This window comes from Ixodes scapularis, unplaced genomic scaffold, assembly GCF_016920785.2.
Source record: "Ixodes scapularis isolate PalLabHiFi unplaced genomic scaffold, ASM1692078v2 PGA_scaffold10__122_contigs__length_95168666, whole genome shotgun sequence".
Classification (NCBI taxonomy): Eukaryota; Metazoa; Arthropoda; class Arachnida; order Ixodida; family Ixodidae; genus Ixodes; species Ixodes scapularis.
Window position 1 is genome coordinate 85,891,190 of NW_024609836.1, and position 14,224 is coordinate 85,905,413.

The 14,224-nt window shown below is 46.7% G+C and overlaps 1 protein-coding gene across 2 annotated transcripts in view; it reads left to right on the forward strand.

The window, feature by feature from the left end:
* Positions 1 to 613: 613 nt before the first annotated feature.
* Positions 614 to 14,224, forward strand: part of LOC8042174 (alpha-actinin) — a 90,982-nt gene continuing 77,371 nt past the window's right edge. Inside the window, exon 1 of one of the 2 annotated variants that reach the window (XM_029979268.4) lies at positions 614 to 1,068. In XM_029979268.4, the coding sequence (XP_029835128.1) occupies positions 967 to 1,068 (102 nt within the window). In that variant the 5' untranslated portion in view covers positions 614 to 966. The remainder of the gene's footprint in view (positions 1,069 to 14,224) is intronic. The other variant, XM_029979269.4, reaches the window with a different exon arrangement.

Below are 14,224 nucleotides of genomic sequence, written 5' to 3' on the forward strand. Positions count from 1 at the left end.
CTGGCGCCATTTCGGCCCCTTCAAATCTTGGAGAGGGTCATTCTATGCCAGTCGCACCAAGATCACCGTGGAGCATCATCTTGGCACTGTGTATGCAATCAACTTCTAAATCGTGCCCATATCCACAAATCTTTTACAATATTTTTTTTTTTTTTTTTTTTTTTTTTTGCGTATTAGAAAATTTATTTTGAACGTTGACGCGTGCCTTGCCGGCGTGTGCATAGCAAAATTTCGGTATATACCCGTCGCCAGCGAATTTAGATCGGCTCACCAAGAATGCAGAGGTCAAGGAGAAATTGCTAACTTCATCAGCCATAAGGGCGACCATACGTGGAGCTTGGCACTACATTCCCATTATCCAGTTACTTTATCCCACAAATAAACTGGAAGACCTCAAGACACAAAATGGCGCTGAGAGCTCCACCCCCAGTTGGAGTTGTCGTTGCTCTGCTCCGACGAAGAAACCTCTAGAGTGCCTCAATGTTGTTGGCGCAGCCGGCAAGCAACATTGAGGCACTCTAGAAACCTCCGACCAGTGGCGTTCCTGGCGGCCGCCACGTGACACTCCGGTTCGCCTCCCCGTCGCAAGATGGCAAAACGATCGCGGCGCACGTGACGGCCGCTTTGTCAGCTCTCATTGGCCGGTACGTGCTGCGTTATCGCGTTTTTCAAGAAAACCCTAAATATACTTGTGCCGGGTGGCGGTGTGCGGTGTGCCCTGGAAAGCCTACCTACCGAGGAAGTCCCCCGCAGCAGGCGCCGACGAAAAGGACCAGCAAGCGCTTTCGCTCACACACACGACACGCCGAGCGGTATTTAGGTCGTGGCGGACTCGAGTGCCACACCAGCGATACAGCGCCGCTATCGAGTTGCCGACGGCGGGCTAAACGTTACAGCGAACCCGACACGCGAAACTTCGAAGCATCGCTCAGCCTGTGCTCGTTCTAAGGTTGCCCCGAGGCCGACATGGGAGACGTGGGACCTTACCAAGACGGTTACATGGAGCAAGAAGAGGAGTGGGAGCGGGAAGGTCTGCTCGATCCGGCATGGGAAAAGCAGCAGCGCAAGGTATGTCTGTGGTGCCGTCAAAACAGCTTCGTCGGCCCTCCCTCGATCGTTCGAACGCGATCGGTAGGCACCGCTTCGTAACCGACGCGAGTGTCGGTGTCATATCGGCCCGTCTGTGTGGCTGTCTATCATCGGTTATTGAGACGGCAGATCTGAGCTGCGGCGGCGTCATCCGCTTTTTCGCTCGGGCATGCGTTTTGCAGGTCTCAAGCCTAACACAGTTGGTTGCGAGTAGCAGCGCTCAGCGTTAGGTACACTTCGTTTATTTATTTATATATTTTCTTTTCCGCTGCCTCTACCCCTACCGAGAGAGATAGTAATAAACTGATCGCCGGGGGGAACCTTGTTTATTAAACGAGAGAGGCGGCAGTCGCGTTGGAGCAGAAAATGTTGGTAGTTTCCGGTTCCACGGCAGTCGGCGACTGTCTGAAAAAGAAGTAAAACGACTTCCCGAAGCCAAGAATCTTCTCCATCATTAAAAGTCTCGGTTTCCACGGGCACGCAGCGACCAGTTTGTAGCGTAGTGACCCAAAAAAAGGGGGAAAGCGGAAAGATCGGAAGTCCAATTCCAAGTGTCCTTTCCTCACCTGACGTTCCTTTTTTCTTTTTCTTTTTTGTTATTGTCGAGTGCAAACTAGTTTTTTTTTCTTTTGAATCGAGTTTAATTGGCGAAAACCAATGTCTTCCTTGCATGGGAGACCGGACGTTAACTACCGTTACTAAACGCCTGTTCACTCGATACCTCGGAAACGGTCGTCTCCGTTTTTGTTTATTTCTTAATGTTACCCCCCCCCCCCCCCCCCCCCCCCCCTTCCCCCTCCCCTTAGTTAACATTGGGACATTCCTAAAATATATGCGCGAGTGACCGCGTTGAAAGGTTTTGCAACCGACTCTTCCCCTCGCGACCGTTTCGGTTTAGCGGACTTGGATTTCCTGCGTTTATTCGTGGTCTACTCATAAAGCAAACGAAGTAGGTTCTGTCTCTTCAAGTGGACGTGCTGAAAAGTTCGCGTCGGTGTGTCATCGGCTGCGGATTTTGTGGGAGAGGCCACGAAACGGGCGGCCCGGGGCGGTTTCGGGCCGGGTTCCAAGTTCCGTGCCCTATTTAGGGCGCCTGGATACCTCGCTAGGGTCGGCTCGGGTGTCACGGGAGCCACTGCTGCGGGCTCCGGCCCTTTGGCAGTGCTCGGAGTCTAAAACCTTTCCTTTGGCGTTCGTTCATTTTTTCCCTAACCATTCCTCCGACTAGACTCAAGTTGTCCATCTCTGGTAGCATCCTCCGACGGTGAATGTGTTTTCTGCTGAATGTCGTCTCGGTCGATTTACCTTTGGAGGTCAAATGGATTAGGATAGGTGTTCTCCGCTCTGGTCCGCGTTCGAAGCATTCGTCGACCTCTGCCCTCCGGTAGTTCTCCTTCTCTTGGTGTCAACTTTCGTATTCGGGTTACTTAATAGCTGACATTAGCAGCCGTCTGCAACAGCGATTTGAGGATCGTGATAGCAGACGTGGAGTCCTGTGGTCATCCGCCAGACCCGATAGAGGCTATGTACGAATTTTCCTTCGTGATTTTGTAGCATAGGAAAACCACGACTTGCTGGCGTGCTTTCGACTCATTTAAGGTCACGAAACTCGATTCATTGGCTCACTTTTTATTTATTTATATTTGGGCTAGTTTAAATTTCTCCCCGTTTATCTCCGGACTCTCGAAAGAGTTTTCATTTTTTTTTTTTACTCGCTGCTGTTGTGTATTTTATTGGTACCGTAATTGTTTCCTACATTTAGTAGCTCTTCGCAGGCACGTAGTACTAAAAACAAAAGAAAAACGAGAGCAGAAAACAGCAGATTGAAATAACGGAGAAGATGCAGGCGAGCTGGTGAACTTTCGACATCTTAAACACCCGAGGCTACAAAAAAAAAAAAAAAAAAAAAAAAATAATAATAATAATGGGCATGCAGGTCTTAACCCACCGGTATGCGGACCTGTTGTTCCTAGTCCCGAGTGTCCAAGGTGTAGAGTGGAACTTGCCTACGCACGGCACTATTTGCCAAATGGCGGGGTCATTTTCGGTTTGCTGATCGAGCAGCGGGCGACCTGTGATTAGAAATAACCCTACGATCGTTCAAAGGATATTGACAAGATTGAGAGCAGACGGAAGTGTTTGCAGAACTTCGAAGGACAATCGTAGACGCAGCATCCAATTGTAGGCTCCTCGTCGTCACTGTACGGAGGATCAAGTTAGTTCCCGACCTCTTGTAACACGATTTCTCGCGTCGCAAAGGAAGCCCTGTTGTGCACGTATCGACCTTTCAAACTGCTCCTCGCCGAACGGAACGTTCAATGACGAGTTTCCCATTAGCACGCTCGCGCGGTTATGTTAATGCGGTGTTCTCGCGCAACACGCCGACTAATGAATAAAGGCTGACGCTGCCAGGCCTCAAGATGGGGATTGAAAGAGCCCACGTGACTTCCGGAATCTTTGACGTCACGCATGGCTGGTGCGCATGCCCAGTGCCCACAGCTCGTGTGTGAAAACACGCCCGTTTATAAACACCGCGTCGGTGTCAGGCACGGCCAGAAGCTTGATATTCGGGTGATCGCTCGGCTGAGCAAGTCGCTCGCATCGCACGCTGTCGGCGAAGTCACGGACGGCTGGCCCCGCATAACCTTCGACGGCCGTCTCTTCCTCCTCGCCCGCATTAAGTACCGTTACTCCGAAAAGCGCGCTGATCCAACGCCACCTAGATAAGGAGGCTGTGGTTGATCTTGCGTCGTGATCGAATATACGCCGTGTGCAGCTCGCTCCCTTTTCTCGCCAGAGGTCGCTTTCTGCCGGGTCCGTGTATATTTCATCCGTTGTCTTAAAAAATCCAAACAAACCTTAAAAACAAAATTAATTTATTTGTTGATTAACTTCCTATAACGTTGTCCGTAACATGGCGTCTGTTTAGAAAGCGAAGCAGAAAGACCCAGTAGAGACCTTTTTATACTAGGTAATGGAAATTTGTGAGCAGCATTTTAAAACAACAGACCCGTGATCACTACCTGCCATTTGCCAAGATTACAATCTTGGCAAGTGCGGCTTCCTCCCCGAAGTTTTCTTGGTGTACGGCCATCGCCGCACATCAGTCGAGGAGGAATGAACATTGGATAAATGTCGGGTTCCGTGTTTTTTGGGGAAAAATTCCGAAAAACATTCGCCGGTAGAATTTTTGTCAATTCCGATTTATCTGATAAACTCCAAATTCCAATGTACCGATGAAAATAATAATAATAATAAAAAAATGACGATATTTTCCAATTATGTTTAGTCGGCGCAGAGGGTCGATGGTCCTGAGAAAATGCCACCCCAGTTTTCTTTGAAATCTCGGACCATTGTCAGAGGGGATCTTCCCACTTATCTCGTCAAGGTTCATTCGGGACAACAGGTCATTGTACCTGTGGGCCGCGACAAAATCCACTGTTCCACCGTTTTATCGTGGGCAGCGCCATTTTGAATACTGTGGTGCCATCTAGCGAGCGTCAAGTTCCGCGGCCATGCTGAGTGATTAGAAACATTGGCAAAAGTACTCTTCGGGTCGCCGCTCCCGCGTCGGGTGTGCTAGTGGGGTGTTCCAGAGTGTTGGGTACCCGACCTAGGGCGCGTCTTGTGGTCTTGTGTGCCCCGGATGGTGTTCTTAAACTCATTGGGAACTTTGTATGCCCCGGATTATGGCACCCGCCAGTTGCTGCGAAGCCTAGAAGTGCGGCATGAACGCGCCACCGATAGAAGCGATCGAATTTTCCTTCTGTCTTTTTGTTGTTTTTTGTCATTTTGTATGCAGTAAGTACACCGATAATAGTTTTGGCGTTTCGTGGCGTCCACAGCTATGAAATGTATATTGCGAACAATATACTTTAGGTGAGCCCGGTAGTGATAAAGTTAAATGCGAGAAAGAATAAAGCATGAAAGACGTACAAATGTGTTGTTTTGTCCGCCCTTCGTGTTTTCTTCTTTTTTATATTTAATGGGAAGAAGGATGCACGAAATAAGAGCATTGCAGGGAACTATGGGAGCTAGGCAGCTCCCCCCGGCTTACAGATGTTTAGAAGGGTTCTAATAGAGGATTCCGTGTCGGCGACCGTGTCTTTTTTTCTAGAACTGAAAGCAGCGAAGTCGAGACTGGCCCATTGCCGGAGCGAGTCGATCAATGATTCAACGATTCGAAATCGATACATGAGCATGTTTCAGCAATACATATTGAAGTATCCTTTCCAGCTACGTTATCTACTAATTTGCAAAATAAGAAGAGCGCAGTCGCGTTTTGACGTTAAACGTAAGTTCACGGCTCTCTGCTATCGCGCAGGAGATCGCGATTCAGGAGAACCGGTGCAGTTAACTTTTCGACAATTTCCAGCCACTTTTGGCGGCGGAAATGAACCTTCAGTTAAGCGTTGTAGATGATAAAATCCAGTATATGGTTACGACCAAGACAAATTAAGTTGCGAAAAGTTGCAAGCTGAAACGGTGATTCTCACGAGAAGACTTGCGCCACCTTTCGAGCCTATGTACATCGAGGGTAAGAGTGGTTAGTTCGGTGCGCGCTCTATTCATGAAATGTTCCGAGCACACTCGAGAGAATGGTGTCGGAGAAAAGTGTTTTCGGACGCAACCCACTGCCTCCGGAGGTTTTGGTCATTTGGAAGACATTGCAGCCGCATTGTCGGATCCCGTGCACGATACAGATGTCATCCGATAATATTCTGCGCTTTCGGTTGTTGTTCGTGCAGCCTACTGCCGAGTAGTGATGTCCAGTGGATTGTCTTCATCGATTCCGCTAGCTCTAATTACATCTGGAACCCCCCCACCGCGGGGTAGGTTGTTGGATAGGATCCCAGCGACTGCTTCCGGAAGGGAATTTATTGATTGGAAGCTACCGACGTTTATCTAAGCAACACTTGTTGGCAACTTTATGCGTGGGACAAATTAGTATACTGCCAGTGGCAATGGCGCCAACCCTGAATCCAGCTGAACAAAACTCAATTGATACAAGCGCATCCTTTTGAATCTAGCACACGTTTACACTCAAATAGCATTTAATTTTATTTTTGAAAAAAAAAATAAATAAAAAAAATACGGAGCAGTAAAATTAAGCTCCGAATTTCGGAGAAGCGGGAAACGAACAAAAATAAACTCCGAAAAACAACCTCCGAATTTGTCGAAAAATAAACTCTGAAAACACGGAACCCTTGATGTATGTTCCCTGTTTGCTTCAAATACACTCGCTAGGTGGCGGAAGCCACCACTCGGTCCATCTGTCCGGTATACGTACATCCGGTTTAGGAACCGTAGCAATTGAAGTCACTGGCTGGTGCAGGCCGCAGCCCGATTCGAAGGGTTCCGCTCTATCCATCCGTGCACTTGGTCCGTCATTTTCTTTTACTGGCACACGAAGGGCAATCATTAGGAGCATCCGCGTAAAGCTGACGTGCTCAGCCATAACCGTCACATCGTCCAAACTGTGAATGGTCACTTGGCCTGCGCGATACTGGTGTTGTCCTCAGCCCGCCTGTCGTTAATCGATCCATCCAAATAGCCGCACGGCGTTAACCTTTACTAAAACGGCAATTTGGGTCAGTTGGTTCACGGTTACCTAAAAAAGCGCCCTGGCGGTTTCGTCCTCGCGTATTTTTAGCCATTTTTTAGGTAAACGGCCCAACTTCTCGGCTCTCAATCCCTCGCAGCGCTTTGTGCAGTGCCCCCTCCCTTCCTTTACTGAAAATGTCAAGGAGTTTTAACTGAGTTTCTCTTGTATTATATAAGAATACATCAGAAACTTACTGATAATTTTTGTAAGGGTTTCGTCCTCAAATACGTCGACTTCCCCGTTCTCGGACCAACGATATCCCCCTCCGCGCCTTCCCTACGTGTCCCTAATTTTACCAACAGTTTAGGGAGTTTTACTAGATCGTTCCGATAACGATACGACGCATGCGCAATGTTTGTTAATAGGGAGTTTTCGTAGACCGCGCTGCCCTTTCCGCTAAGCGTTCCGCAACGAAGAAGTTGCTACTGCGCCTGCGCGCCGAGAGCCTTGACTGTGGAGTTCCCGCTATCGTAGCGGGTTGCGGAGGGCCTTGCGGGACGGCGAAAACGATCTACGAAAACTCCCTAATATAAGCCTGCTGATCGTTGCAATAAGGAGAAATAAAGTCTCTCCAGTCAGTGAATACGGAGTTTCGTAGATCGTTTTCGCCATCCCGCAACGCGCCCCGCAACCCGCTACGATAGCGGGAACTCCACAGTCAAGGCCATCGGCGCGCAGGCGCAGTAGCAACTGCTTCGTTGCGGAACGCTTAGCGGAGGGGGCAGCGCGGTCTACGAAAACTCCCTAATATCTCGGACGCTGCGGGTCGGGGTTAAAATGCTCGGGAGTCGCCACGCCTGTGTTTCTTCCAACTCTCCGCGACTGTAGTTCCAAGGAAGGGGTTAGGTGCGCCTCGATTGCTGCGGGCGTGCCCGATGAACGACACGCACCGTCGTCTTGACGTGCGGCCCGGGGTTGAACGGAACGCTCGGTATCTTCTTGCTACGCTGCGGGGTCAACGGGCGATAGAGTACCGGTAGTCTTTCTGCGCCGATACTCCCCCCTTCCGTGCGCTCATTGCGGGATCGGCCCATTACCAACAGCGATCGAGTACTTTTGGCGCTCGTCGAATTCTCTAACGGTTTTCTCTTTTAACCTTTTATTCGTTACGCACCAAATGTGCCAAAAGACGGGGTAGAGATTGGCGATAATACGAGGCTCTAGTGTCTTCTAACGCTTTTAGTGTGGTGCAGTGAAATGAAACCCACTAGTGCAACTCTCGATTTTGTACGTTTTATTTGTATGTTTTTTGTGCGCGTTCTCGCGTTTTTATTTATTGGTTCAAAATACAATTGTATCGCTTTATTGCTTTCCTTTCTTTCGAACATAATTGATCGGATGGGCGGTTTGAATTCAATTGCCGCGGTACGGCGGCCCTTCTCGCTTCTCGATGAGTAGTTGGGGCTGGGGCTAGATACAAGGCTGGGGCTAGATAAGAGACGGAAAAATCGCGCGGGCGCCTTATCGCAACCGCTAGCTTTGTACCTGCTCAAAGAGCGGTAACTTTAGTGCACTACTACGCTTCTCACGCGCCGAAATTCTTTTTGAAAGTGACTGATTTAGTGGTTTTCGATAACGCTCAGCAACTTTCTAATTAGAACCGTATGTCTATTTCCACTAATTAAAAAGTTAATTAACAAATTTTAATTAATTATTTGGCTAATTACTATGTTTTTGGCAATTCCTGACGTCCGCCGTGGCTGGTAGTTTGTTCCCGAAGAAAGTTTTTTCTCATTTTTTACTCTTTAAGTTTTAGGATTTTTGAAAGTCTTCGCACAAACACCCGGTATATATATATATATATATAATTACATTTTAACTCGCTGTTTGAAAGGTTCCCTCTGGCTTTATCATGTCTCACGTGACCTTGACCTCGGCCGCCCCGCCAGCTCTCGGCAGGTGTTGGCGATTATTTTGTTTTCTTGTTTTTTTGTTGATACGTTGTTTTTTTGTTTTTTTTGTGGCAAAAGTTTTTTTGTTGGTATTTTTTTTTAGATTCATTTAGTTTTATTAGGGATGACGCGAACGTTTGTGGAACCTTCGGATTTTTGGCGAAATTCGACAAGGTTGGACTTACGGACAGTGTTGCTCGACCTACCAAAAAAAAATTCAACGTCTCGGAAGCAGTTAACTAACGAAATAATTTGTTATATTTTATTTTAAAAAAATGCTCGTGAATGTTTACACAATATCAAAGCACACATATGCAGGTTTTAACGCTTTACTTTATGTGCAACAACTAAACAATCATGTACCCACCTAATATTCCGTTTTTCCTCCGCCAGGTGGAATCGACTCGTTTTCAGTTTTCGCAGATACGCCTAAAACTCAACTCCTCTCGCTTAGTTCCCGCAGAAAACAACTCGTACGAGGGTATTTTATACACCGCAGGGAAATGCAGTTCTGTCCTTGTATTTCTATGAAACAGAAAAAAAAAAAAATACAAGAAATCCTTTAAATGTAATAATTAAAATGATTTGCTCGAAAGCAATTAGGAACCTCATTGAATGTTATTAATTTTTCTTAATAGTCCCCGTAGCAGACATCGAAGGACGTGAACGTACTTTTCGCTGGAGCGATTTGGCCAGCGCGTATTTATAGAGTCTATTGCAAAAAAGTGGACGCGTGCCTATCTTCTTTATGTCTTTTTATGGGCAACCCTGGGGCTCGCGTTGGAATCGGCCGTCGAGTGTAGGGGACAGTGCCGTACGTCACGCGGCGATGACGTCTGCTCGACGGAGCGAAGCAGAAGGCATTCTTTCCGCGCGACGCCGATACGAGCGCCTCATATCCGGTGGGTGACACAAGCGGTTGTGCGGGCCACACGAGTACCTCTCTCCGCCGGATATTTCCCCGTTTGGTGCTCTCTATTTGCTTTGTTATTTGCCGATGTGTGCCCCGCGGATAATGCCCCGTGAGGCTCCGTTCCTCATTCTCCGCGTTAGCAGACGGACGATGGCGGCCGTGAAAACGCCTTTGCAGACGATACGTCTATGAGGTGATTGCGCTCACGTAATTTCGTCCACCATTTTGTTCTCATAAGTTGCGTATCCTCAAATCCGTACTGCACAAAGGCTTACAGGTTTCATTGCGCCTCTTTTTTTAATTTTTTCCCATAAATTAAACATTTTCTCTCTCGCGCACTCAATCTACGAACTCCATTCGGGAATCTTATTTGTTACACAGTTTTTGGAACTTCGTGGAATCGCAGGAAATTGCCATCTGTTTATATTATTTTTTTCCCTAAATTTTACGAGGGGAGAAGTGGCTTTATTTGTGTATCCAAAACCCCTTGGGGGAAAAAAATGTACACTGCTCGTCGAACTTATACGGAACACTTGTGGAATATTGAATACTGAAAAAGGATAAAATATGACAGAACTTCGCACATTTATGTGAACTGAAGGTATTTTTCGGACATAGTGGGGGCACGAAGAGAAATAGCTTAGGCCTAGCGCCAGCTATGCACGCACACGTAGAAGAAAAAAAATAGAACAAGCTAACAGTAGGCTTAGCTTGTGTTCCAGATAAGTTTGATGAGAACTGTACATTGGCACCAGACCCAAATCCAGAGTTCTGCGGCATCTCGTTGCACGGGGGAACAGCGAAGAGACAACATTCTCGCGCATTTTCCCGTAGAAATGCACAGGGGCCCTTCAGAAGTGAACTGGTTGCTATCTCCTTCAGTTTGAAACCGGAAGTATATTACATTATAAGAACTGTATGATTCACACACGCACGCACGCTTGCGCGCGCGCGTGCGCATACACACACACACGCACATACACAGACACAGACACACAAACAAACAAAATCTCGAATTACTAGATATGATCTAATGACACCATTCGCGAATGTTGTAGGTTTTTAGTTAGTGCCTTAAAAAAAAAGGACGAAGTAAAACTGAAAACAGAGGACACGCACGAAAGTCTGACTTCATCACAGTTTTTCGGCGTCTACCGAGCCCCAGGTTTCTCTAGCAAACGACCAATCAAATAAAATTTCCTTTTTTTTATTTTTTTTTATTTTTTACATGAGTTAAATTTACGTGATGCAAAACTGAAATAAACAGCAATGCCTGCTTGTACCGCGGCCACCTTTACATTGGCTACTTCTCCTTTAATATGACCGATTTGAATGCACTTTGGGAAACGATGGAGCCCCAAGTATGCTCCGAATTTCAGCCGAAATTGGCTTAGACTCAATTTCTCAAATTGACACATCAAAAAAAAAAAAGAAAAAAAAAGTCTCAAAGAGCGCGCGTGTCTGTATAAATCGTGTCACATAGTTTTCGTTTGCTCGATAAACGTTGTCGGACCCGTATTTGCTCGCCGTTTCATTTATTGCGGTTTGCGTCGGACAAACAGCGGTTTGCTCCGGTTTCTGGGGTGATAAGCCTCTCGCGCACGCGCGCGCTCTCCGCGACGCGGTGATAAGGCTCCCAGTGGAATGCAATATAATCTCTTACCGGGAGTACGGCGCCGCATTTATCGAATAATGTATAATTCTCTTTTTGTTGTTAGGTCATTTGTACTTATAGGTCGAGGGCTTTGGACTCCTTTGGAATCCAATCTATCGATTGATAAGGGGAGAAAAAAGATAGAGGAGGGGCAACGACTTCTTGAGACATTTCTCGTAGAGCGCGTGTTGCATCGTTGCATCTGTCGTCAAGAGATGGTTAGGACTTAGAAAGCATGCATCCCGTGTGGTTTTAGTTCGGTGTTGATCGAAGAAATGAATTCCGATATTGGTGTTTGTTCCTACTTTGAGCCGCGTACGACAGGTGTAGAGGAAAAGACTGCTCTCATTTGAGATATGAGAGTACGAAATTCTCGCGTTCGATGAGTCTCCATGCTCGAGACGCGTACTTTATCAGAATATGAATGGCAGGTGGCACCGCCGTCGAATGACGCGTTTATACGTATATGCAACCAGACCAGGCGCGCTCACGACCCTGAACAGACGAAGACAATCTTTGCCGTGTCGGTGTTGTGTTAATACTTAATTTACGATTGTACCACTCCAAATCGCAGCTGCAATTCTGAATACGGTTGTCCTCTTTGAAACTCGCAGCAGGTCTCCATTGACACATCAATATTAAGTTTCTAAAAAAAGCCCGAAGCAAATGGAGGGATTATTTCCAAAGTTCGCGTCCGAGGCCTTTTGCGTCAGCGTTCCGCTGTCCGATCGCGTTGAAGGCGACGCCAGTGTTGTTTACTGCTGTTGTGAAAAATGTCGATTTGGGCAAGAACTGGATCCGTGAACAGCTGCATTCAGAAACGCGCACACACCTTCGCTTCGTGCGAAGGCTAACGATTTTCGCTGGATGAGCGTCGGAATTCGGAGGACGCTTCCGCGGCGGCGTCGACGTCGCCGATCGTGCGGATTACAGCCTATTGACGTTTTCCCGATTGTACGCCGTAAACATTATGCGTTGCGGTTATTTCATTTAGGAATCGACTACAAAAAAACAACAACAAAAACAAAACAAAGGATGTATATAACAATGAACAAGAGATGGGAGTTCCTGGCGACAAAGGAGTTTGGATCGAAACCTTTTGTAAACGCCGCCCGGTGCAGAACCGCGCTCTAAAGTTGATCGCGGATACATACTGTACGCACCTACGGTGTGTTATTGCCTTTTCTTTTTGTGTGATGCTCTTTACATCGTTTTGGTTTGTTTCCTTTCTTCGTACGCCGCATTCTGTTGTCGTCTGCGACGACGTGGCTCCCCTCCGCCCTGCCGATTTTTGTCTGCTTTGTTATTTAATCTAATCGTTGATCGTTATATCGTTCCTTACACCTTTTTCTTTTTAGGTTGTTTGGTTTATCGGCGTATGTCGGATTTCCTTATGACTAGCGCTCGTAGGAAGGCAACCGGTTCGTCTAAAAAAATTATAAAGAAAACACTCTTTTTTATATCTTTTTTTTTTTCTCCCGCGTACGTGTTTTGATGCCTGCTGAAGGGGACCAGATGCTGACTGGAATTCAGCGATCCGCGCCCGTTTTCTTGTTTCCTTCTTATTTTGTCTCTCCCATTATATGTTTGTATTTTACTTTGGCAGTCCTCGAAGGACGTTTCGTTCTAGGAAATGGGAAGGTTGCACGCTGCTGCGGGCTTTTCGGGTTTGCGGCGGTGTATACGTCGTCCATTTCGAGGCCCGCCTGCGATTGTCGGAAGGAGGTGGCCACTACGCGGCGCTGATGGCGTTGACGGCCCTCGCCCCTTTGGTCGGCACACTCCGTTTATTGTCCGTCCCGCACTCTGTCGCCATTCATTCCACGAATGGGCCCGGATTTCGGTTTCATCGGAAGGAAAGTTTTGGCGCACATTGTGTGTGCTGCCGGCTTCGTTCTCTTCAGGAGAGGTTTTCGATTCGCTGCCAGCCTAACTTCGGAACAAGTGATGCCGTTCCTTTTAAAGGCCGACGTACAATCTCGGTTTTCTGCAGGGAAGAGAATCCTCTTAGCGCTCCCCTCTCCTAAGTTGGCAGGGAAGTCAAGTTGGGGGCAAGGTAAAAATTGGAGAGGATATAGGAAAGGAGGAGGCGGGCAAAAGTGGAAAGCGCGAAGTGTACGTCGGCCTTTAACTTTATTTCTTGCTAAGAGTACGTTGCAATACAACTTTTTGTGGGTGTTTTTGTGCTCCGAATATCACTTATAACTGTCTAATAAGATGACGACTGCTGAAACGTTTTCACCTGGCAGTGCGTAGTTTATTTTTCCTGTGAAGAAACACTAAATCTTTTTTTGGGAACACACCGTATCATTGGACAGGTTTTGTAACTCCAGTTCTGCAACATGTATCATTTCGTGAAAGTATTTGTACGCTCATGTTGTGTCGAGCCTACGTGCACATATAGCTGGTGAGGCCGAAGTTCTTCATGATATATGGATGCCGCGTCCCTTTTGCGAGGAACTTCGGTGGTTGCCTGAAATATGAACATGCACGGAGGAGAAATTATACTTCTACACTCATAATGATTCGAAGAAAGGTGAAATATACATCTTTGGGTCCTGATGGTATGGAATTTTTACAGTAAACGCATTGTGAAGGAAAGCCGGATGTTTATTGCCTCAAAATTCTTAACACTGATTTCCAAAATGAATAATACCAGCTGATTAGATAGAATGTTCTGTTATATCAACTTAAAACTTTCCCTGAAAAATAATTTGTGAAAAAAAAAAAGTCATAATGAACAAACAAAGCCTCTTGGCTCAATCACTAAAATCTCCGAAGAAGATAAATCGTCTCGATAAAAAAAAAAAAAAAAAAATTATTAGATCAAGGAAAAAAAAAAAAAGCATACCCTACCCAAAAATCCGGTATAACTTTTCACTATCCGGATTATGGAACCGGAAATTTGTTTCTGGAAACCCGAAATCCAGATTGCAGACAAAGGAATAATTTCTGAAAATCTAAATTCCAGATGGAATCCGGATAGAATCCAGATAGATTTCCGGTTCCATGATCCGGATAGCAAAAAGTTATACCGGATTTTTCGGTAGGGTATGCTCCCGAAAAAAAGC